The 24,143-nt window shown below is 32.4% G+C and overlaps 3 protein-coding genes across 3 annotated transcripts; 1 reads left to right on the top strand and 2 right to left on the bottom strand.

Annotated features, from left to right (window-relative positions):
* The first annotated feature begins 5,711 nt into the window (after positions 1 to 5,711).
* LOC107637851 (uncharacterized) lies at positions 5,712 to 8,306 on the top strand. Its single transcript, XM_016341132.3, has 3 exons — positions 5,712 to 5,879; positions 6,334 to 6,660; positions 7,949 to 8,306. The coding sequence occupies exons 1-3, from the start codon at positions 5,813 to 5,815 to the stop codon at positions 8,095 to 8,097; spliced, it is 543 nt and encodes a 180-aa protein (XP_016196618.1). The 5' UTR covers positions 5,712 to 5,812; the 3' UTR covers positions 8,098 to 8,306.
* A 2,503-nt stretch (positions 8,307 to 10,809) lies between these two features.
* On the bottom strand, positions 10,810 to 11,403 carry LOC107636635 (protein FAR1-RELATED SEQUENCE 12-like). The gene has a single exon (XM_016340131.1). The coding sequence runs from the start codon at positions 11,401 to 11,403 to the stop codon at positions 10,810 to 10,812; it is 594 nt and encodes a 197-aa protein (XP_016195617.1).
* An 8,540-nt stretch (positions 11,404 to 19,943) lies between these two features.
* Positions 19,944 to 20,604, bottom strand: LOC148568451 (uncharacterized). The gene is made up of 2 exons (XM_088483259.1): positions 20,073 to 20,604; positions 19,944 to 19,981 (listed from the first exon to the last, which is right to left on the bottom strand). The coding sequence occupies exons 1-2, from the start codon at positions 20,602 to 20,604 to the stop codon at positions 19,944 to 19,946; spliced, it is 570 nt and encodes a 189-aa protein (XP_088339385.1).
* Between the last annotated feature and the right edge of the window lie 3,539 nt (positions 20,605 to 24,143).

Raw genomic sequence — 24,143 nt, 5'->3', positions numbered from 1 at the left:
TTTGACTTTCACAAATCATAATTAGGACCATTAAGAGTAATCATCCTACTAGTATTAGTATTAGCTTCTATTGTTCACAGAATCACAAGTCCAGAAAAATACCAACAAGCTCTGATGCTAGTATGAAAGAGCCTAGCAGCAGAAACAACACAAATATCCAATACAAGAACAATATGGCAGCAACTATGAACAAGCAAATATAGCAAGTAAGGCAATAACAAGAACACACCAAAATTTTAACGTAGAAAACCCCCTCAATGTGAGACGTCAAAACCACGAGTCGTCCAGACCAATGAAATAGCTCCACTATAATCAAATGAGGTACAAGAGAGTCTCAAATAAAGCACAAAAACGTGCATATAACCAGCCAAAACATCAAAGCACCAAAGCTTACAAATGAGAAGCAAGAAGATGAAAAATACCCAAAAATAGAGCTTCTGTCCGAAGCCTATTTCTCCTTCTGCAGACCCCCACTTAAAATCTCCACTGTTCAGAATGAAGAACAAGATGATAAGAACATGCAGTTCAAATTTCAAGTCGATCCAACGGTGAACGAATGAGAAACTATCATTTGAAGTTTACTACTTTGCATAAAAACGAAAATTCTGTTTTTCCTTTTCTCTCTCACTTTGCGGCTACTCTCTCACTCTCAGAAGAACCCAAAATATCTGATTAGGGTTGAGACGCTGACACTAAGGTGCAAGAATATACCCCCAAAAAATTGAATTTGGATTTGGGACTCACAAAAGAAAAAAAAAATCCAATACAATAATGCCAATTCTAACACTTTGGGTTAAATTATAAATATACATTGTTTTAGCATATATTTTTTTGTTATTAATGTGATGATCTTATATTATAATTCAAAGAATATAAATAATATTGTTATAATTTTTTTTATAATATTTGACTAATTTAATTCAAAGTGCAACATTAGCTATGACATTATATAACTAAGAAATATCTTTAAGTATTACTAAATATTAGGATTTAAAAAAAATTATTAAAATATATATATTAAAATAAAAAGTAAGGGATATAAGACTATGTTTATATAAAATAGCTATAGATGTGTAATGTTATGTTTTTAAGGTGATGCAGTAGCAAAAATAAGTGTACCTTATTCTTTTAAATTTTGATAAGTATAGGTGATGAAAAGCATAGTTATTGGTTATGAAGCGCATCACTTGCAAAGTGCATTCTATTCTCAAGTGTTCAAAGTGTAGTTTTTGATATAAAAAAAAGAGTAATTACCCAAATCAGTCCCCGAGGATTTTAGAATCGGACATTTTAGTCCCCAAGGAAAATTAATACACGGATCAGTCCCCAAGGTTTTACTCCGGCAGACAAATTAGTCCCCAGTTCATTTTTCGGCAGAGTAATTATCCAGATCAGTCCCCAAAGATTTTAAAAACAGACATTTTAGTCCCCAAGAAAAACTAATGTACAAATCAATCCCCAACTTTTCTCTCTGTTAGACATAATAGTCCCCCGTCCAATATTAAAATAAAATAATTATTATTATTAATTGCACAATAATATTGTACTATATTTTTTGTATTTTTTAGACAAAAATAATGATAAATTTATTCATTAAATTCTTATATATATATATATATATATATATATATATATATATATATATAGTCACTCAAAAACAACAACAACAACAACAATAATAATAATAATAATAATAATAAAATTATTAGATATTATTTTACAAAAAATTCTAAATTAAAATTATTTGATATTTTTGTATTTAATATAATCAAAAGATGTCCTATGTAAAAAAAAAATTATATATGTTTATATTAAAAAATATGTATTAAAAAAAATATTTTAATTTGAATTTATATTAAATACATATTTTTTAATACAAACATATTTTAAAATAGTACATCTTTTGATTATATTAAATACAAAAATATCAAATGGTTTTAACCTTAAATTTCTTATAAAATAATCTCTAATAATTGTATTTATTATTATTATTATTATTATTATTATTATTATTATTATTATTATTATTATTATTATTATTGAGTGACTATATATATATATAAATACATATATAAGAATCTAATGAATAAATTTATCATTATTTTTATCTAGAAAATACAAAAAATCATGGTATAATATTATTATGTAATTAATAATAATAATAATAAATAAAATTATTAGAGATTATTTTAAAAAAATCAAGGTTAAAATCATTTGATATTTTTGTATTTAATATAATCAAAAGATGTACTATTTTAAAAAATATGTTTGTATTAAAAAAATATGTATTTAATATAAATTCAAATTAAAATATTTTGTTTTGATACATATTTTTTAATATAAACATATATAATTTTTTTTACATAGGACATCTTTTGATTATATTAAGTACAAAAATATCAAATGATTTTAATTTTGAATTTCTTGTAAAATAATTTCTAATAATTTTATTATTATTATTATTGTTGTTGTTATTGTTGTTGTTGTTGAGTGATTATATATATATATATATATATAATGAATAAATTTATCATTATTTTTGTCTAAAAAATACAAAAAATATAGTACAATATTATTGTGCAATTAATAATAATAATAATTATTTTATTTTATTTTAATTTTGGACGGGGGACTATTATGTCTAACAGAGAGAAAAGTTGGGGATTGATTTGTACATTAGTTTTTCTTGGGGACTAAAATGTCCGTTTTTAAAATCTTTGGGGACTGATCTGGGTAATTACTCTGCCGAAAAATGAACTGGGGACTGATTTGTCTGCCGGAGTAAAATCTTGGGGACTGATCCGTGTATTAATTTTCCTTGGGGACTAAAATGTCCAATTCTAAAATCTTCGGGGACTGATTTGGGTAATTACTCTAAAAAAACATAGACTTTGAAAATAAGCAACGATCGAATAGATATCTCCCACTAAATAGTTTTTGAAGCCAAAAAAGTATAACTTTTGTATAAAGCATTATTTTATTTTTATTTTTAATTATACTTAAAAAGTGTAGTTTAATGAATAATTTTTTTGCAGTGAAAAACAAGAAAAGAATTGAAGTGTCACTTAATTACGACGTTAACAACTTAACTTTCAACAATTTGGCTTGTGACTCTATGTATATTCTTTAACAGTATATACAATTTTTTTTTGGTGACTAACAGTATATACAATTTAAAATGAATGAAAATCGATCGTGTTATTATTAAGAACTAATTTGAAATATCACTCAAATGATATACAGTATGAGTAATTTAATTTAAGGAAAATGTGTATTGTTTTTATTTTTAAAGCGAGCTCCATTTCTTTTATGTTTCAACTATTTATTAGTTGTAACATTTTAGTTTCAAAGCCTGGCCTTCATTTTCAATGGCCAGCACAATAATCCCACTAGGGGTGGCAACACTACCCGAATCTGCGGGTATCCACTCCACCCCTACCCGCTCGGAGCGGGTAATTATCTGTTTTCATACTGGGGCGGGTTTTAATGGGGCGAGTTCTTGTGCGGGGAGGGACGGGGTCGAGTTTAGGTTGAACCCGTCCCGGTATATATATACGTAACATATATAAAATAATTAGTAAAATAATTAATAATATTATATCATATATAAATTTTTACTTTAATTTATATTATGTATGTAAATGGTGGTTATATAATTTTTAAAATTTAATTTTATTTGTTAGATTTAATAATTATAGGAGCAGGTAGGGGCGGGACGGGTACCCGCAGGAGCGGGTTAGGGTTTAACATTTTATAACCCGCGGGTAAGACGAGGCGGGTTTGATGCAGATTTTCTGTAGGGTGGGGCGGGATCGGGTAGAGCAAAAATTCGCCCCTACCCGTCCCGTTGCCACCCCTAAATCCCACCTAATTAAGTGAAGCTTTTTTGAATTTCTGTTTTTGGTCCATACAAAAAAGAAGAGTGTTAGTAAATCAATAAAATTTGTGATATATAGTTATTAATTAGTCATTATTAATATTTTTAATAGTGTAAAATAATATTTAATAATATAAAATTATTTATTTTTTTAATAATTAAATATTGATCAAATTTTAATAAAAATGCTAGTGCTAGACTTTTTTTAAAAAGAAAATAACTTAGAAGTTGTAACAAAAGAAGTACGCGGATTTAGCTTTTGCGTAGAAATGATTAAATGAATAAATATGTAGGATTAGGTTGACGTTTACTCATCTGCAACAAATTAAATGCACTTCACACATGTCCGTGAATAATAATAACGCATGGAAGGTGAACAAAACAATGGCCATTTGTGCGGTCGGAAGAATTATTTTTTTTAAAAGTAAAAAAAAAAAAGTAGAAAGATATTTTATATTTGAATATATTTATAGAAATGTTTTTTTATATAAAATTACAATTTTAGTTATGAGCAAAAATATTTTATTATATATTTATTTATTAGTATAAAATAAAATAATTACATAAACTTTTGATAGAATATTCTAATTATATATTATCTTTTTAAGGTTATTTTAATTAAAAAGATTTTACTTTAATAATAATAAAAAATTTAATTAAAAATATATTTTAATTAAAAATTTTTATTTTGATAATAATATTTGTATGCACTAGAGGTGACTTTTTATCTTAAAATGAATGAAATTTTTAAATTTAATAAATAATAACCACAATATAATTTACATTATTTTTAAGATAGCGCAAAAAAATATCATAACTAAGAATTTTTACACTGATTAAGATTTTATCTTTTTGCGACTTTTCTTCCTCTTCATATAAAAACAACGCAGGTTCCGATCCTATTTACTTTTCAAAAAATGTAACAAAAATTACTTATTTATTGTTTTTATCTTTTTTTTTTCAGAAGCACGTAAAATAAATATTTATTTTTAAAAAAATATTTGTTTTATCCTAAAAATACAGACAAACGAAGTTAATATATATACTTTAAAAAAAATTTCAAATATTCTTAAGACATTAATGTTCTAGTATTTTTTATTATTAATTTTAATTAATATATATTATATTATAATTAAAATCGATAACTAAAATGATTAAAATACCAATTTTATTAAAATACATAAAATTCTTCAAATACGGTATAGATCTTGATCATCTTTTGTATAAGGAAGAATATATGGTACTAATATATTATTTGTCAATTTATTATTAATAATAATTAATTATTATATTTTAAACACATATATAAAGAGACACATCTATAAAATATATATATATAAAGATATTTTTATTAAATTTAATCATAAAAAAATATTTTTATTAGACACATCAGTCATAAATAAGAACTGGCAGAAGTTGACAGAAACGTTGTTGGTTGTTGATAACATAATAGAATTGTTTGTATATTTTAAGGTAATGCTAGGTAGACAAAAAAAATAGCCAGAACTTATCTTATTTAGCATTAATTAATTATCGTAACAATTAATGAATATTAAATAAGACAAGTTATGATTATTTTTAGCTGATTTTCTTTCGTTACCATTCGATTTAATTTGGACATGCAGTTATTAGTTGGAGAATATTTTGGGCCAGTAATTTCATAACATTTCTCTTAATAATTACGCGTAGTCGCGTATAATAATTATTAGTCTATTATTACATAGCTAAAGAGCATTACACGTATATTACCACAATAGCTTTTTTGTGTTATTGAGCCTTCCAAACGTGTCTATCACATAAACGCATTGTTCATGCCACCACACCTATATATACACATATATAGCATATAACTAATTCTCATTACATACACATACATAACCCCTTTATTTCTCTATCACAAAATCCATATCATATAGCCAGAATTTTAACTTTACCATGTCTTTCTCGATCCAATTGCCTTTGGTTTTGTTCTTTTCTTCCCTCTTCATCCATGTATCTTTCGGTAAGTATGCTTTATTGAATTATGTCAACTGTATTTTTTTTTTATAAGACATTGTGTTAAGTCATTTATTACTTACTAAAATTGCATTTAGTAGTTAGGAAATGATACAATACAAAATAAAAAAAAATGTGTTCGAAACTAAAAATACAAAATTTTTGCATTTTTTATTCTTTTATTAAAAGTATAAGAACACAAATTTTTCATTTTAAATATAATCTCAACGCAGTTAATTTGGATTCATTGAATGTTTAATTCACTCTCTGTTTAAGTAAATGTTGAGAACTCAAATTTCATCCTATATCCTAGCAAAATATGTCCATACAAAATAGTACATACATTGAACATTTCTTATGTTGTATGTATATATTTCATATCATGGCTAGTGCAATTGTTTCTTTGACTTTTACATGATATATGTTTTGAGTTTTGACATACATGATCTATCTTTTGGCAGCGGAGGTTGTATGTGAGGAGTTGGCAAATGAAGCATGTGCGTTCTCAATAGCATCTTCAGGGAAGAGGTGTTTGTTGGAGACGCGGAGGGCGGCCGGCGGCAGCGTGGAGTACCAGTGCCGGACGTCAGAAGTGGTGGTAGAGAGGATGGGGGATTACATAGAGACAGACCAATGTGTGGAGGCGTGTGGGGTTGATAGGAAGTTTGTTGGCATTTCATCAGATGCATTCTTGGAGCCTCAATTCAGTGCCAAACTTTGCTCACCACCTTGTTACCTAAAATGTCCCAACATTGTTGACCTTTACTTCAATTTGGCTGCTGGAGAGGGTAAGAATTGTTTATTAATTTCTACCGTCGCACGTAATGAAACGTAATAAATTGCATACAGAAATAAACTATATACCTATTTCTGTCTTTAGTAAAAGTAAAGCATATGTTTTTGTTGTTAATATTTACTATTTTCTTCTAAAACATTTTTAGTGTTTCATTTTATTTTTTTTAATTTTTGCAGTTCATTTAATGTTGTCCCTAAATTTTTAATTATGTTAAAATTATTCTTGAATTTTTTAATTTTGTCTTTAATATTTTAAATAGAAGTCCAAAGATAATTTTAACAAAAATAAAAAAATGTTAGAGAGAAAATTATATAAAATTAAGTGTTAGAGATATTTTAAAAAAAAATATTGTTTTAGTTAAATCCTAATTTTATCTCTAATATTTGGAACAACTTATTTTTATATATCTTAAATATTTTATTTTGTCCTATGTTAGTCTTCTAGTTAAAATTAAAAAGATTTCTTTCAAAAAATATCCTTTTTTCTCTTTATTATTATCTTTTTTTATTATTATTATTTTGTCAGGTTTACTATTTTCAAATCACTAAAATCATCACTATGACCTTTACAATTATGGTTAGAAAAAAATTATAATAAAATAAGGGATAATTTTAAAAGAAAAATTTTTAATTTTGATAAAAAAAACTAAAATAAAAATAAAATATTTTAAATATTTAAAAATAAAATTTAAACTTAACCCAAACTTTAAGGGCTAAAATAACTTCTCTTGTATTGTTTTATTATCTTAATTTCAAAAGTAATACCCTTGTGATCATTAGTTACCCTACATTATTAATATATTCTGAAGAACGCCGAGAAAGTAAAACAATAATGGTCGCAGTTGAAAATTCCATGTTGTGACTTGTGACCAAGAACTTATATATTCAACAACCAATGCAATAAGAATAAACACTTTCTATATATATAGAATAATATGTTTTAACAAGGACATGTTGGCACACGAAAATGAGTTGTGTATGGTACCATGCTCTATGAAAGCACCCAGATACCTTACCTGCAACCTCACTTACTTCAAATCTAATCTGTAGTATACAGTCACTCTTCGATAGTTCTATCCTTACCAAAAATAAAATTAATAAAAAAAAAAGAAGTGAGGGGTCCTTTTTCATGATGTGGCAGAACATTTTACATTTGCTAACTTGAATATTTACCGAGGGCTCTGTTTTATTATTATTATTATTATTATTATTATTATTATTATTATTATTATTATTATTATAGAGAATAATAAAGGTTGCTTTGATGCGCTATATAAGCAGGGGTGCTTTTGCCAGAACTGTGTGAGAAGCAAAGAATGAACCCTGGACGTGCAATGTTTGAGCTTCTAAGTTCTGGAGCTGCAGCACCTGGCCCTCTTTCTGGTTTCTCAGAGGACATAAAAGCAGCATCTGCCCCATCTCCATTATAAACATCATTTCTATTTGGTCCTTAGAAAAAAAAAAATTCACTTTGTATTTGATGAAGGGAGAGTGTAAATTGAGAGAGCTATTATATTACCATATACTACTAGAGGATATGTAGTGAGTATGAGTTCTTTATTATGGGTTCGTTGGGTTCAGTTGATGAAATATTATAATATACAAAAAAACAGTGATGACCTGAGTATATTTTGCCAAATTTTCCATTGGTCTAATACCATTCAATAAATAAAATACAGTAAAGTTTTATATACTTTATAGAGAAAGAATATCTTTTATTCTATCTCCAATACATGAAATATTTCATCTTTAAACATATATTTTAGCTAAAAGACAGGGTCAAAATTATTGTTTGAAAAAATTTTAACGAGACATTTTTATCTACACCTTCACAATGAAGGTTCACTAACACAATTTTTTTTTCTTTTCTCTATGTTAGAAACAAGAGAATAATTTGAAGAGTGAATTATTAAATGTGTTGAAAATGTATAATATATAGGGTATATTTAGGTGCTAGAAAAATTAAAATAATAAAAGCATACAATCCTACAATTAATATACATATATTCTATATAAATATAAATGATAGTAATTGATCCTAATTATTCTTTAGCATTCTCCCTCAAATTCAAGTAGGAGCTAAGGATACCATCTTAAGTTTAGATACTAGAGTCCGAAAACAAGTAGGATGATGAGCCTTCGTGAAGATGTCAGCAGTCTGATCCAGAGTTCCAACAACGACGAGGTGAACAACATCAAGAAGGAGACATTAGCGGACAAAGTGACAATCAATCTCAATGTGTTTAGTGCATTCATGAAACACATCGTTATGCGCAATCTAAATAACACTGCGATTGTCACAAAAAACATTGGTCGGGGATGACTAAGGAGCACCCAAGTCTGCGAGAAGCTAACGAATCGAGACAACCTTAGCAGTGGTGTCAGCGAGAGCACGTTATTCGGCTCATGTGCTTGATCGAGCAGTGAATATTTGCTTCTTAACTTGCCAAGAAATGAGAGCGGCGCCAAGAAACAAACAATAACTAGTAGTAGAACGACGATCAGTGGGATCACCAGCCCAATCAGCATCTAAGTACGCCTGAAGGGATAAAGATGAATGGGCAGAGAAATAAAGGCCATGAAATAGGGTGCCTTTGATGTAACGAAGAATGCGAAGAACTGACGCATAATGAGTAGTATGAGGACAATCAAGTAGATGAGACGCCCAACTAACTGTCGATAAAGAGTAGGATTATCCAAAACAGTGCTATTCATAGGAGTAAATCGAACATTAGGTTCAAGGGGGAGTAGACTCAATGTGACTATCTGTAATCCTAGCTCGACCAAGAAGATCTGAAGCATACTTAGCTTGAGAGAGATAGATACTATCATCTGTAGATATGACCTCGAGACTGGTACGTATGAACCCCCACACATTTGTACAACAGTACCAGCAAGTGCACTGGGTCGTCCAAGTAATACCTGAGCGAGTCAGGGTCGATCCCACGAGGATTGTTGGCTTGAAGCAATCTATGGTTATCTTGTAGGTCTTAGTCAGGCAGATGAAAGAGTAGGAGATGTTGGTATGTTATTTTTTAATTGCATAAAATAAAGGGAATAAATAAACAGTGTAATTAGAACTCAGAAGTCGTGTAAACTATGAAAAGAGGATAGTTGCGGATTGGAGTTGCTTTGTCTTTCTGAATTAAATCTGGTAATACTGTTTCCTTTGCTTGTGAGTGATTTCTTCAATGGCAGGCTGTATGTGATTGACACTGGTTTGAGCAGCTGCCAATACTCCTCCAGATCTGAACCCCAGGTTTAGTGCGGATCCATTCTGATTGAGGGTGAAGCTCATACAATTCATTCTCCTTAATGACCCTACTCAAAACGTCACAGACAAGATCGGATCTTCCGGATCAGAGAATGCTGCACCTTGGGTTCTAGCCTCTACCACAGAGACCCTAATCTCCCTGTAAATCGGTAGAACTGATGTCTCGAGAAGTCTCAAATGAAATCGTGGATTAACTGTTTGAGAGACGTATATTCAAGCTGGTGGTTCATCAGCGAGTAATAATATATCCTCAGCTTAACAATATTTATTACTTAAAAAACTTGATTACTTTGTCAAAGTTAAGTGAAAAAAAGTTACTAACAAAGAAAGGGATATCTCCATACAAATCCATTTATCAAAAGTCTTCTAAGTATGCCGAAATGAGTTTAACAAAGACAAGAACCCACCATGTTCATGTGATTCATTCGCTCTCCTAATAGAACCCCCCCCACTATATCTGGATTCAATGCTTCATCAATTTTCTAAAAAGAACAAACATGCATAAACATAAAGTGAATAACAGTTTCAACTTTATCCATCTAGTCATGTTAACAAGTGGTTCAAAACTAACAAAATGATAAATACATACCGGCAGTGGATTCTTCTTCTTTCTTTGCATAGATTTCTTGATGGAGGTGTCGAGTTCAGATCCAAGCCTCTTCAATCTCGGCCGACCATTCGTTGAAACCTTTGAAGGACCTCGAATGTCAGATGCACCAAGAGCGGGGTCCCGCTGTGTCACCATGCTATTTTGTGTAGTTGGAACACGTTTGGACCCCAAGTTCGCACGATAATCAAACAGCTTTACCCTTAACTCATCAAGACCCGAATGTAACATGGCCGCTTCTTCTTCGCATGTCACGAAATCTTAGGTAACATTATAGAAGTGTGAACACAGTCCTCTAAATAAGTTGTGGCTTTCGTCTGATCGCTTCTCGTCATGGCTGCTCTTGATGAAAGTATGTTTTTGCTGTACATTCTTACTCCATCGAGGGATAACATAGCGAGATGGTACTTTGTCTACTCCATAATAAAAGAACACAGTAAGACAGTAGCAACAAAGAATACCTCTTGATTCAAACATGTTGCATTCGCACCGAACCTTATGTATCGCTGGGTCAAACTTGACACTGTTCGTCCAGGACTTGGGCTCCCCATATAGTAGGTATTGCTCGTTCACGATCACACGAAACAAATCACCTTCTTGAGTCACACCACGGACTAAACAATCCCCACTTTTCCTGAATTCCTGTTGTACTTCCCTAAACTTAGAGGTTGTGTACTCACGTTGAAATTGTCTTTCAATTGTAGAGCTCGATAAACATGGGACAACTTCTTTAGAGTCTGCATTATCGTCCTCCAGTTCCTTTTGCTCCTTGTTCCCAAGCACGTTATCATACTCATGCACGAACTGAACCAGTCCACTTTTGCAATGCAAGTAACCACCGAAAAAGGCGTGCATGCTCTCACTCCGTTGGGTACTTCTCATACCAGCCTAAAATTCACCTTGAAAATATATTGGAACCCACATTTGACGATCGTCACAAAGGTCTACAAAACCAAAAGAAAACAAAGAAATAATCACCATCATGAACAACTAGCTACATCACAACACACAAATAAAGACTTAGTGCACTAAGTAGTCATCGACCTTTCAGATAGAGATATCCCATAAAAGTATACAAATAGGTTACAAATCATCCAACAACAACGGTGACTAAATTTGAGTACAGTTAAAACAGAACCCGCATAACAAACCTACTATCCAAAAAGAACATAAGAGCACGATACAGAACGAACCTGATAGCCATCTATTTTTCTCTAAGTTAAACCCAGCAATGAATGCGCACCAATCCTTCTCGAAACATTCCACAGAATGGACATTCCAAACAGTGCCATTTATTTTAGCATCTATTTCTCTGTACCGATCATATCCTCCGAGCTTATGCGGTATCTTCTTCATTATGTGCCATATGCACGACTGCAGTGTTATTCTCTTTACCCGAGTTGCTGCCTTCACTCGAGACTCCCGATAACCTTCACGACTGCAGTGTATCGATTGGTTAATAGGTACCATTGATTCCTTCTTGGTCTTGTCAAAGTTGGTATTCCTAATCCTAGTCACAAACCCAACTTTCTTTTCATAATTAGAATAGAACTCTTGTGCCGCTGCAATGAATCAAATCTCAATCCTACGTACGGGATTTCCTCCATTAGAATTTCAGTGTGATCTGGCAACTGCATATCCATTCAGAAAAGGTATCATTCAACACAGAAAACACTAAACTAATTAATTTTCAATATCTCACTAATTTCGTGACAAGAATAAAATATGTTTCACACCTCATTATTGATTGCCGTAGCATCATCCTTTAATTGAATAACGTCTACAGATTCTTTCCCCTGGAATCGATAACCGAGGACATATCACCAAACAAGATAAACATCGACCATTCGACACTGATAAAAACACTTCCAACAACCACTTAAATTTTGATAATACCTACTAATAAACAACCAAAAATAAACTTATAGAAAACATCACTATCCATGATCATAACCATAAAAAAATTGAAAAAAAAATTATTCATAACTGCAAACATCATCTTAACATGGTGAACAAAAGAATAATAAAACACATCACATGTAGAAAATGTAGCATCATTCTAGCATAATTGAAAGAAAGAATATCCACACCAATTCTAATTAAACAAACGAAATTACAATCCTTACAACAAAGTGTATCCCTATTAATAACTCAACAATAAAAACATAAAAAACAAGTTGCAGATAGGCATAACCAAATATACTACTAACACACAAATTACCTTGTCCACAAGTGGTGTGTCATTTTCACTCAGAGATGGAACATTAACATCGGTGGTATTAGAATGATCACTCACGTCATATGCAGTGTCGTACGATGCTTCTTCACAAATTGATAGATCCATGGACGTAATGTGATACACTCTTCTTCAACAGAGACACATACACCTTTCTCCTACGGATTTTAAATACTATTTGTCAATGAGAGTGGCTGTTCACGTTGCCGGTGGTCTGTGTGGGCAGTTCACATTGATCCTATGGAAGTGGAGGGCTATGGCTCAACGGAAGAAGAACGCTATGGCTCGATCTACAACAATGACAATGACAACCCCTTTTTTGGAAGGCTATGGCTCAACGTATGATGACGAAAATTGCGGTGACCGAAAATCAGTTCTCGAGGAAGGGTCTATGTCACAAATGAAATGGCGATTGCAGATTCTTATTGACGTGAACAAATTCAAGACGGAGAGATTACCGGGGATGGTTGAGGAGAAGAGGGTTGCGCGACACTTTCATGCACTCATGTCACAGCTCTCTTCCACGGGGCTGTTGGTGCAACCAAGTGGGATCCGGGGGAAGAGGCGGTCACCGTCGACTGGTCATGGCGGCGTCCCAGTGACTGGAAATATTCTACGAAGAAGACACAGCCGGCAATGAAAACTAAGATTAGGATTGGGTGATGGGTTGCAACGCAGGCTTCTCTTTCAACGTTGTAGTTGCCTCATGTACGGTTACAAGTTCCACAACCTTTCACAATACTAATTTCATGCACCCCACTTTAATTCCTAATTGAGTTATAAAATTATATTAAAGGGTAAAGTATATTTTTTATCCCTGAAGTTTTACAAAAATTTCAAAAATACCCCTAAATTTTATTTGGTTTCAATTTTGTCCTAGAAATTTTTTATTTGCATAAAATATATCCCTAACGGCTAATTTTTCAAAACATTTAAGATCAATTCAACAACAATAACATAAGAACAACACTCAACACAAGCAAATCAAACATAATTTTCATGGATTATTGTTAGATTGGTCTTAAAATTTTTTAAAAATGCAATGGTCGAGGGTATATTTGATGCAAATCGAAAACTTTTGGGACAAAATTGAAACAAAATAAAACTTAGGGGTATTTTTGAAACTTTTGCCAAACTTCGAGGACAAAAAGTATACTTTACCCTATATTAAATTATTTTTAATTATTGTTAGTAATAGTTGGCAGAGACCAGTCTTGGCACGTATATTTTTTCTTACTATACATCGTTCCCTTATACTTTTCCTTTTATTTGGCTTTATATCGTTTGCAAATGAGATATATGTAATTTGACAAAATACACCTATTTCGTTTACAGTATAAACGAGATAAATTCATAATTATCTCGTTTATCGTTTATCTCGTTTATACGGTAAACGAGATATGTGTATTTGTAAATATAAAAATATAATTTTTGAAAATAAAAAAATACTAATAATTTAATTTATACAAATTTAAAAAATAAAAATCGATATATTTTGTTATTATTTAGATTGACTTTAATTAATTTATATTATATTTCATCTACACTTTAAATTTTAAATGAATAACTTTGTTTGTTTGTATTAAAATCTTAAAAATTAAACGTTTCAAATAATATAAAAGATGGATGTTTTAAACAATAAAAAAGATGAGTAGTTTTAAAATAATAGAAGAGATGGATGATTTTAACTCATTAATGAGTCGAACAACTAGATATATCACGAATTACCTATTTAAAATCAGAATATTATTCTTTTAGAAACCAATTAATATATTTAAATTAATATTAAAAAAATAAAAACATAAAAAAATTTAAAAATCAGATATCAAAATTACTAATCAGTATATAATTTGAGGTTGATAACAATAACTATTATTATATTATATTTAAATTTCATTCCGTGTGTTGGTACTATTATATGCATTGAGGTAAATGTCACGTATTGGTGGTGGCGAAAACGCGCACGTTCCTTAGGAAATGAATGGAAACATTGAGCAGTTGAGCACATCTGATCAAGCAGTAGAGATGAATGATTGTTGTAACATTTAATTTTGACTTTTCAAATTCATGGGCAATTAAATATTTTTTTAATTTAATTCGATTTATTTTTTTTAGTATTAATTCAAATGAGTTAATTTTTTTTTTAAAAAATATATTAGTTAAATTACTATTTTTGAATTAAAATTAATATTATTGTATAAAATTAAATTGTATTTTTAATTAAAAAATATATTTATTAAACATACGTGTATAATTAAAAATATATATATAATTATTTTTTTACATTATAAACGAAATAAATTAAACAACACAAAATAAATTATAAATTATCTATATTTATAAATAAAATATTTAATTTATTTACTTAAAAAAAATACGAAAAGTATGCGAGTAAAGAGAAGAAGAAAAATAAAAGATAAACCCTAGACCAAACTTCCGAAATTCAATAAAATAAATAAGAATTAAACAACTTAGCATCACGTGAAATTTTTATTTTTTATGCATTGGATAAGATTTTCTGACACAATGTTCACGATAAGAGATATGTAGTTTATTATTTATTAATTTTTGTATGCAATATTGAAACAACACATTTAAAATTGAGAATTTTATATATGAATACTTGAATTTAATTAATTTTTAAAATATTTTTATTTAATATTTTTATTTATTATTAAATTTTAAATTTTATTTTATTTAAAAATAAAAAAATTAACTGAATATCTAATTAAATAAATCATTTTTCATCTCAAAATGCTCCTAGGTAAGTTTTTCTTTCTTCGGCCCCCTTGGTTATTTTTTTTATTGTAGTCGAAATGTATAGACATTAGAATTAGAATTTCAGTTGAAAAGAGACATAGTTTTTTTGTTTTTATTTTTTTTTAAAGATAATAGGTTATATTTCATTAATTATTAAAAAATAAAATATAAAGATGTCCAAAAGCAGAGCAGCATAATAAAAGGTGGGGATTTCCCAAAGACACTACACTGAAGGTATTCATCCAACGGTGCGTGGTCGAAAAACGAAGAAAAATCTTAAAGAAGAAATAATGATAAATCAAATTGAATGCAACTAAGAGCTTGTCTCATGGAGATGACGACCTAAATTGGGAGTTCTTTGGATTTCACGGAGCAACTTGACAGAGCTTGCTAGAATGGCAGACGACATAGAAGTAGAACCTTCAAAAATCAACTGGTTGCGAGCTTTCCAGCAGTTCCAGCAAATGATGGCAAGCAATTGAGGATTACGATTAGCATTCTTCAACGGGTTAAGTATCTCTGTTGATGCAGTCCACCATGTTCAAAAGTCGTTAGAACTCTGAGGGGGAAGACAATCACGAAGATAACTCTGAGACCACACGTCTTTAATTCTAGAGCAATCGATCAAACAATGAGTGACTGTTTCCGTTGCTTCATGACAGCAAGGGCATATTGGTGATATAGATGGGATGCGGTGATGAATCTGAGCAAGCACCGGAAGTCGGCCATGGAGAGCTTTCCAGATAAATAGCTTAATTTTGTGAGGCAAGTTCAACTTCCATAGATCAATCCACGGCTTTTTCTGCTGCATATAATTAGGGCAAAGCTCCAGAGGCGGATGGTAAAATAAATAGCCAATTCTGTAACCTGAAGCTGTATCATATTGCTTGGATTTGTTCAAATCCCATTGCAATTTGTCCCTACTCTGCTGAATTTTAACTGACAAAATCCTGTTTGCAACGTCTTGGGGAAATAATTCTTGAATGAGATTCTGATTCCAATTTCTATCTTCAGTAATTAGATCTTTAACTCTTGGAACCAACTCAGAAATAGCCTGTCTATTTGGCATGTCAGAAATCATTAAAGGATACGAAGGAGGCAGCCAAGGATCCTCAAAGGTTCGGATATTCTCACCAGTACCCACAGCCCAATTAAGACCTTTTTCAACAATCTTTCGGCCTTCCAGTATGCTCCTCCATCCCCAAGAAGGTAAGACTCCAATTTCTGCCGTTATGGCATTACCATTGCTAAAGTATTTACCTCTTAAGATTTTGGATAATAAGGAAGTAGGCTGTGTTACAAGTCACCAAAACTGTTTGCCTAAAAGCGCCAGATTTTGGATTCTGAGATCTTTAAATCCAAGGCCTCCTTCTTTTCGTGGGCGGGTCATAGTGTCCCAGCTAATCCAAACCATCCTCCTTTCAGAACCTTTTTGTCCCCACCAGAACTGAGAAAGTAGAGAGTGAATTTCTGAAATTAAACTATCAGGCAACTTGAAGCAAGACAATGTATAAATAGGAATAGCTTCTCCCACTGCCTTAAGCAATACGTGTCTACCACCTGACGAAAGAAGATTGCGCTTCCACCCTTGGATTCTTTTCCGAACCTTTTCTTTGATCATACTAAAAGAAGCCTTTTTCGATTTAGAGACTGTAGAAGGCAAACCAAGGTATTTATCCTGAGTCCCAATATGATTAATATTCATAGAGTTAGCCAGTAGTGTACGAGTAGTGGACGGAGTGTTGTGGCTAAAGAATACAGCAGATTTATTAAGATTTACCCTCTGGCCACTGATGCTTTCATAAGAATTCAATAAATGCAGGATATTTGAACATGCTTCAGGATTAGCCTTACAGAATAAAATGGAATCATCAGCAAACAGGAGGTGATTGACCTTAGGACATCGCCTATGTATCTAAAGATCCTGAATTAGTCTATTTTGTTCTGCCTTGTGTAGTAAGAAGGAGAGACCTTCTACACAAAAAAGAAAAAGATAGGGGGATAGAGGATCTCCTTGTCGAATACCTCTATTTGGTTTGAAGAAACCATAAGGTTGTCCTTCCACAATAACAGAATAAGAAACAGTTGTCACTAATTCTCGAATCCACATGATCCATCGGGAGTCAAAACCAAACTTCTCCAATATAAACCAAAGAAAGTGCCATTCCACCCTATCATATGCCTTACTCATATCTAATTTTAGCGCCATTTCATTTTCGAGACCCCTTTTTTTGTTCTTCAAGTAATGCATACACTCGTGAGCAATTAGGATATTATCAGAGATTAATCTGCCTTTAATAAAAGCACTCTGCGTAGGGCTAATTAGTCTATTCATCATACCCTGAAGCCTATGTACAAATACTTTGGAGATAATCTTGTAAAAGACTGAAGATAGGCTTATTGGTCTTACCTGAGTCATATCTATAGCATCAGAAATCTTGGGAATAAGACAGATCTGAGTGTGGTTAAAACCCTTCAAGATTCTGCCCCCAGAAAAGAAGCTCTTAACTGCTCGAAACACATCACCACTAAATATGTTCCAGAAGCTTTGAAAAAATTTTGCTGTCATACCATCATCTCCTGGAGCACTTTGAGGATGAATGCTAAATGTTGCGCGTTTCACTTCCTCCATAGTCACTGGTCTTTGAAGCCTACGGTTCATGTGAGCTGTAACCTTAGGTTCAAAATCAATAAACAGAGGTTCAGGGTTCTCATGACAAGTGGAGGAAAAGATGTCCTTGAAATAAGATTCAGCCATAGAAGCAATACCAGCATTTGAAGTAGCCACTTCACCATCACTGCCAGTTAGTTGCCAAATTCTATTCCTTCGAGTTCGATTTTTGAATTTCTGATGGAAGAAAGCTGTATTCTGATCACCAGATTTGAGCCATTTGACTCTAGACTTATCTTTCCAATAAGATTCCTCCTTTTGCAATGCTTTTTCAAGTTTGTCCTCTATTTCTGAAATGATGTCGCCTCCATGAATTCCTGCTAAACGAAGTTCCTCTAATTCCGACTGTAGTAAATCAATCTCCACCTTCGAATTAGATCTGTGTTCTTGCTGCCATCTGACAATCTTATGCCGACAACGCTTTATTTTTTGAGTTAGGATATACATGGCTGAACCATCAATCTGTTCATGCCAAACCTCTCTAACAATCTGCCTTATTTCATCATTGGAACACCATCTTTCTTAGAATTTGAATCGGCGTTTAGATCTCTCAGTTCTCGGATTAGAGTTTAGGAGAAGAGGGGCATGATCCGAGCCTTATTCTGACAGTCTAAGAATTAAACAACTTAGCATCACGTGAAATTTTTACTTTCTATGCATTGGATAAGATTTTTTGACACAATGTTCAGGATAAGAGATATGTAGTTTATTATTTATTAATTTTTGTATGCAATATTGAAACAACACATTTAAAATCGAGAATTTTATATATGAATACTTGAATTTAATTAATTTTTAAAATATTTTTATTTAATATTTTTATTTATTATTAAATTTTAAATTTTATTTTATTTAAAAATAAAAAAATTAACTGAATATCTAATTAAATAAATCATTTTTCATCTCAAAATGCTCCTAGGTAAGTTTTTCTTTCTTCGGCCCCCTTGGTTATTTTTTTTTATTGTAGTCGAAATGTATAGACATTAGAATTAGAATTTCAGTTGAAAAGAGAATAGTTTTTTTGTTTTTATACTATATTTAGTTATAATTAATAAAATTTAAAATGTCTTTATCGTATATTATGCATGTTTAAAATAAATAGAACTTAAATTTTTTTAGATATTTTTGTGTATAATTTTAATTTTTTTAGCATTTTGAAATTTTTTAAATTTGTTAAATTTAAGATTTATTAATTTTAAATATTTAATTTAATATAAATGATGGGACAAAATTTTAGCTTTAACTTTCAGATTTTTAGTAGAATTTCAGATATTATTTTGATACGAAAATTTGAATGTTTATCTTAGGGGTGCACATGGGCCGGGTGAAGCCGGGTCCGAGGTGACCCAGACCCGGCCCGAAATATAGACCGGGTCTATTTATTAGACCCAGACCCGGCCCTAGACCCGATGAAACCAACAGTCTTTCGGGCCACAATTAAACCGGGTGAAAACCGGGTGAAAACCGGGCCATAACCGGGCCATAAGCAACCCTTCTTCAAAATTAAAACATAATCACAATCAATATCAAAGCATCATCACAATCAATAGTCCAATACTAATATTGTCTAATAACACTAAATATTTAAGTCAATACAAATAACATAATAATATGCATTAGTCTAAAGTCAATACAAATAACACAATAATATTTAAGTCAATACAAATAAAATGTTAAGGTTTACAATACATAAGAATAATCATCCTCTATCAATAGCCATTAATGTTGTCAACTTGTTCCTTGTGATGTGGATGCATTAGTGAAACCTGCAAAACATATAAAATTACTCATTTTTCATATAAAAGATTATTACTTTAAATAAATAAGTCACAAATAATAAAGATATCATAAATGTACCTTCAACAATTTTCTGACTGTTATCAAATTGATCAAACTCTTGATCTCCAACGTCTTGTTTAGAAGGGCACAACCAACTTTGAGTGCATATCAAAGCTTCAGCCATTAATGGTGACAAAGAGCTACGAAAGACATCAAGCACACGTCCACCGGTGCTGAAGCATGATTCAGAAGCAACAGTTGAAACCGGAATACCCAAGATGTCGCGGGCTATAAGAGAAAGAATCCTGTATTTTGAAGCATTCACTTTCCACCAAGTCAATATATTAAAATTCTCATCTTCCACAGTATCCTCGGCCAAATATCTCTCCACATCTGACTTGCTATCTGCATTAGCCTTCTCTCTTTTTTGTTTCTTCCACATATTCACTCGATTTTCAGAAACGCCCTTGGCACCAGCTGAGATTTTAATATTGTCATCCAATACAACACTAGATGAATCTCCACCATCATCCCTTCCTTTATCATCGACAACCTCTTTTTCATAAAACTTATGCAATGCATCTAATGTGAGTTTAACAACACCAGTCATGCTAGTAGATACTTCCTTATCATAGACATCCTCCAAACACCAACAGAGATAATCTAATTTGTACCGAGGATCCAATACAATAGCAACAAGTAACAATGGATTAAATTTGTCAACCGGTCCCCAATATTTATCATATTTATGTTTCATAGAGCATGCCATACTTCCTAACAAATCAGATTGATTATGGCTCCAAGATGTTAATTGAGAAGCAACAGATGCAATTTCATGAAAACATATGTTAGATGTAACATGCAAGGAAGATGAGAAAGTCAAAGTTATCTCATAGAAAACTCTCAAAAAATCCATGAATAACCTAGCATGTTGCCAATCAAGGGGTGTAGGTGGACCAATTTTCTTTTTTCCCCCACTATCCTCTCCAAACCATCTAAGAAAATCAGGTTCTTGATCATAAAGTCTATCAAAAGCTTTTTCAAATTTCTCGGCATGTTCCAACATTAGATAGGTAGAATTCCACCTAGTTGGAACATCCAAGCACACAAGACTTTTAGATTCAATTAATTCAGCCTCAATGGCATCTTTAAATTTTTTAGTCCTTTGAGGAGAGGACCTAACATACCTTACAGCATTTCTAATGCTTTCAATTGAAGTGTGTTGCTCTTTAATTCCTTCATTCACTACCAAATTAAGAACATGAGCACAGCATCTCACATGCATATACTTTCCTCCACACACCAACCCACCTCTTGCACCTAATTTCCTTTGAAGATAAGTAATAGCTCCATCATTCGAAGTTGCATTATCCACTGTGATTGTAAAGACTTTTTCAATTCCCCACTCTCTCAAGCATTTCTCGATTTCTCTTCCAACAGTGTCACCCTTGTGGTTCTCAATTTGACAGAAATTTATAATTCTCTTTTGTAACATCCATTCTTCATCAACAAAATGTGCAGTCAAGCTCATATAAGTATAGTTTTGATTTGATGTCCAGCAATCTGTTGTCAAACAAACCCGAGCACATGACTTTGCCAACCATTCTTTTAGCCTTTTTTTCTCATCTAAATAAAGTTGAAAGCAATCTCTTGAGACTGTCATCCTAGATGGAACCGTAAATCTTGGCTCAAATCGATTTAACATCCTACGAAACCCAATCCCCTCGACAACTTTAAATGGCATTTCATCAAGTACAACAAACTCAGCTACAGACTTCTTACAATCTTCTAAGTTATAACCCTTAAAAGCATTGCATAGATCCTCTTCTTCAATTTTGGGCATGTACCCATGAAGTGTACCCTTCTTCCCCGCTTTAGTAAATATCCACTTATGAGCACTCTTTAAATGCTTATTTAGAGAATTTGTGCCATGTTTAGTAGGATGACAACCGTATTTTTTCTGGCAATGATTACATTTAGCTTGGTGCAGTCCCTTTGTCTCAGTTAACGGAAGTTGAGTAAAATGCTGCCAAACATACGATTTCTTTCCCCTTGTTCGAGCAGCTTCTGGATTCTCCATTTTTCCATCAGAATTTTCTTCATTAGCTTCTGGTTCAGCAGGAGTTGTGGCAGCATCAACAGCAGGAACAACAACATTTTCAGCTTCAATTTCCATTGTTTTATTCTCCTCTATAATTTCTGAAGGAATGCAATTATCTCCTCCTCCCATTGTTCGTTACCTAAACAAACAAAATCAAGAACAAATTCAACAATAATCAGTAAATACACAGTAAACACAAGTAAAAATTTAGAAATCAGTACAAAATCAGTAACTAATTATCATAACAGATTCTTGTAAGGAATCGATGAGCATTTCTTGTGTTAGCACAAATGGGTGTCACCAATGTCACTAACAGATTCTTTCCTTTTTATATTATTCACTATGTTCCTGCTTTTTATCTACTATCACTTTTCATTACATCCTTAATCTAATCATTGTATCTGGATAGAAGGGATTGAGATTGTAACATTTAGTCATTTAATGTAACACAAGAAGATCAAATAACTACCAATTATTAAAATGCAACTAATAAATCGTGATTACTTTGTAATAATCTCCCTATCATGGGAGTTAAAGGTATGGTTAAATCTCTTCACCATATTACACTAAAAAAAGATGCTTACATACAATTAATCATCAACCAAACAAACACTAGAAGGCAGAATAAGGATTATACAATATCCAATCTTTCTCTTCACCATATTACACTAACAATCCCTCTTTGTGACCAAACAATGCCAAACATCTTAAACCAAGCTTTGCTTCATACTCTCAAAATATGAACATGTGAATGCGTGTGTGCAGCTTCATTGTGCAAAATACCAAAATGGTTAGTGCTGGATTACCTTAAACCAAGCTTTGCTTCATACTCTCATTCAGCAATTTTACTTTCTTGGCTGTCTCTGGATCTTATGGTCCAATGCACCTGTACAATATAGTTCAGCTCAACTTGTCATATAAGAACAACTGAACAAAATAATCAGTAACTAATCAGCTAAACAAATCAATTAACACACATCAACACCCACACTTAATCAGTAAAGAATCAGTAAATCCACACCTACTCAGTAAAGAATTAGTACACCAGAAATCAGTAGTAAACAGTGAATCAGAACAAAAAATAAGCTAAACACACATCAACAGCCACACCTAATCAGAGTTCTAATAATGAAAATCAACACCTACAACCAAAATTCACAAATTCTGTTTATCAAAAACCCTAATCCTTAATTAGAATATTAATGACATAATAAAATTAATTACTTACCTGAGCAGAAGACCTGAAAAGAAGACCGGAGAAGAGAGCAGAGCAGAGGGAGCAGAGCAGAGGGAGCAGGACTAGCAGAGCAGAGCAGAGCAACGTCGCCGAGAAGCAGGGCAGCACCGTACGTTGTCACTGTCGTCCGTCGAACGAAGAGCAGCAGTGACTGGGGTGAAACACGGAGGGTTGTGAAGAGATGAGAAAGGGAGGAGTCGGCGACTGCGTGGTGCGTGCCGCGAGACTCGGAGTGGGCCGTGTGGGCCGTGGGGAGAGAAGATGAGGTCAGGGTCACCGGATCGGCCTGCGCCGTGGGGAATGGCGACTGCCAGAGCCGGAGTGGGGCGTGGGGAGTGCCGGAGTGGGGACTTGGGGTGTGGGGGTGAGCCTCAATGGCTGAGGGCTGAGGCGCTGAGCTGCTGAAGGAGGCACGATGCGTGTTCTGTGTTGCCCTAGCCCCTAATTAGAAAGTAGAAACCTCAAACCTGTAAGGCTGTAACGCTGTAACGCGTTTGTGTGTGTGTAATATGGCCGGGCCACCGGGCCGGGTCCGGGTGACCCGAGCCATGGCCCGGTCCCGGCTTCACTTCCCTTTCTGATTTCATTTTTTTTCCCCGGGTCCACCCCGGGTCACTTCGGGTCCGGGTCTTCGCGGCCCAAATTCCTTCGGGGCCGGGCCGGGTCTTCGGGCCGGTCCGGGTCTGTGCACCCCTAGTTTATCTTAGATGATTTTGAGAATTTTTAATATGTATTTGGTCTAAAACTTTTTATTTTTTTAAAAAATTAAATATTTTAGGTCACGGACGACCAAATATATTTAATCTCTCGT

Source organism: Arachis ipaensis, chromosome B4 (genome assembly GCF_059453495.1).
Source record: "Arachis ipaensis isolate K30076 ecotype BB chromosome B4, ASM5945349v1, whole genome shotgun sequence".
Lineage (NCBI taxonomy): Eukaryota > Viridiplantae > Streptophyta > Magnoliopsida > Fabales > Fabaceae > Arachis > Arachis ipaensis.
Note: the sequence above shows the minus strand (reverse complement) of the source record. Positions and strands in the feature narration are given on the sequence as shown.

Excerpts from the sequence above, each read along its gene's own strand:
- LOC148568451 (XM_088483259.1), bottom strand. The coding sequence starts at position 20,604 with ATGACTGGTGTTGTTAAACTCACATTAGATGCATTGCATAAGTTTTAT. Across the intron at positions 19,982-20,072 it reads CAGTCAGAAAATTGTTGAAG|GTTTCACTAATGCATCCACA; the intron begins GTACATTTATGA and ends TATGTTTTGCAG.
- LOC107637851 (XM_016341132.3), top strand. The coding sequence starts at position 5,813 with ATGTCTTTCTCGATCCAATTGCCTTTGGTTTTGTTCTTTTCTTCCCTC. Across the intron at positions 5,880-6,333 it reads CTTCATCCATGTATCTTTCG|CGGAGGTTGTATGTGAGGAG; the intron begins GTAAGTATGCTT and ends ATCTTTTGGCAG. Across the intron at positions 6,661-7,948 it reads CAATTTGGCTGCTGGAGAGG|GGGTGCTTTTGCCAGAACTG; the intron begins GTAAGAATTGTT and ends CTATATAAGCAG.
- LOC107636635 (XM_016340131.1), bottom strand. The coding sequence starts at position 11,403 with ATGCACGCCTTTTTCGGTGGTTACTTGCATTGCAAAAGTGGACTGGTT.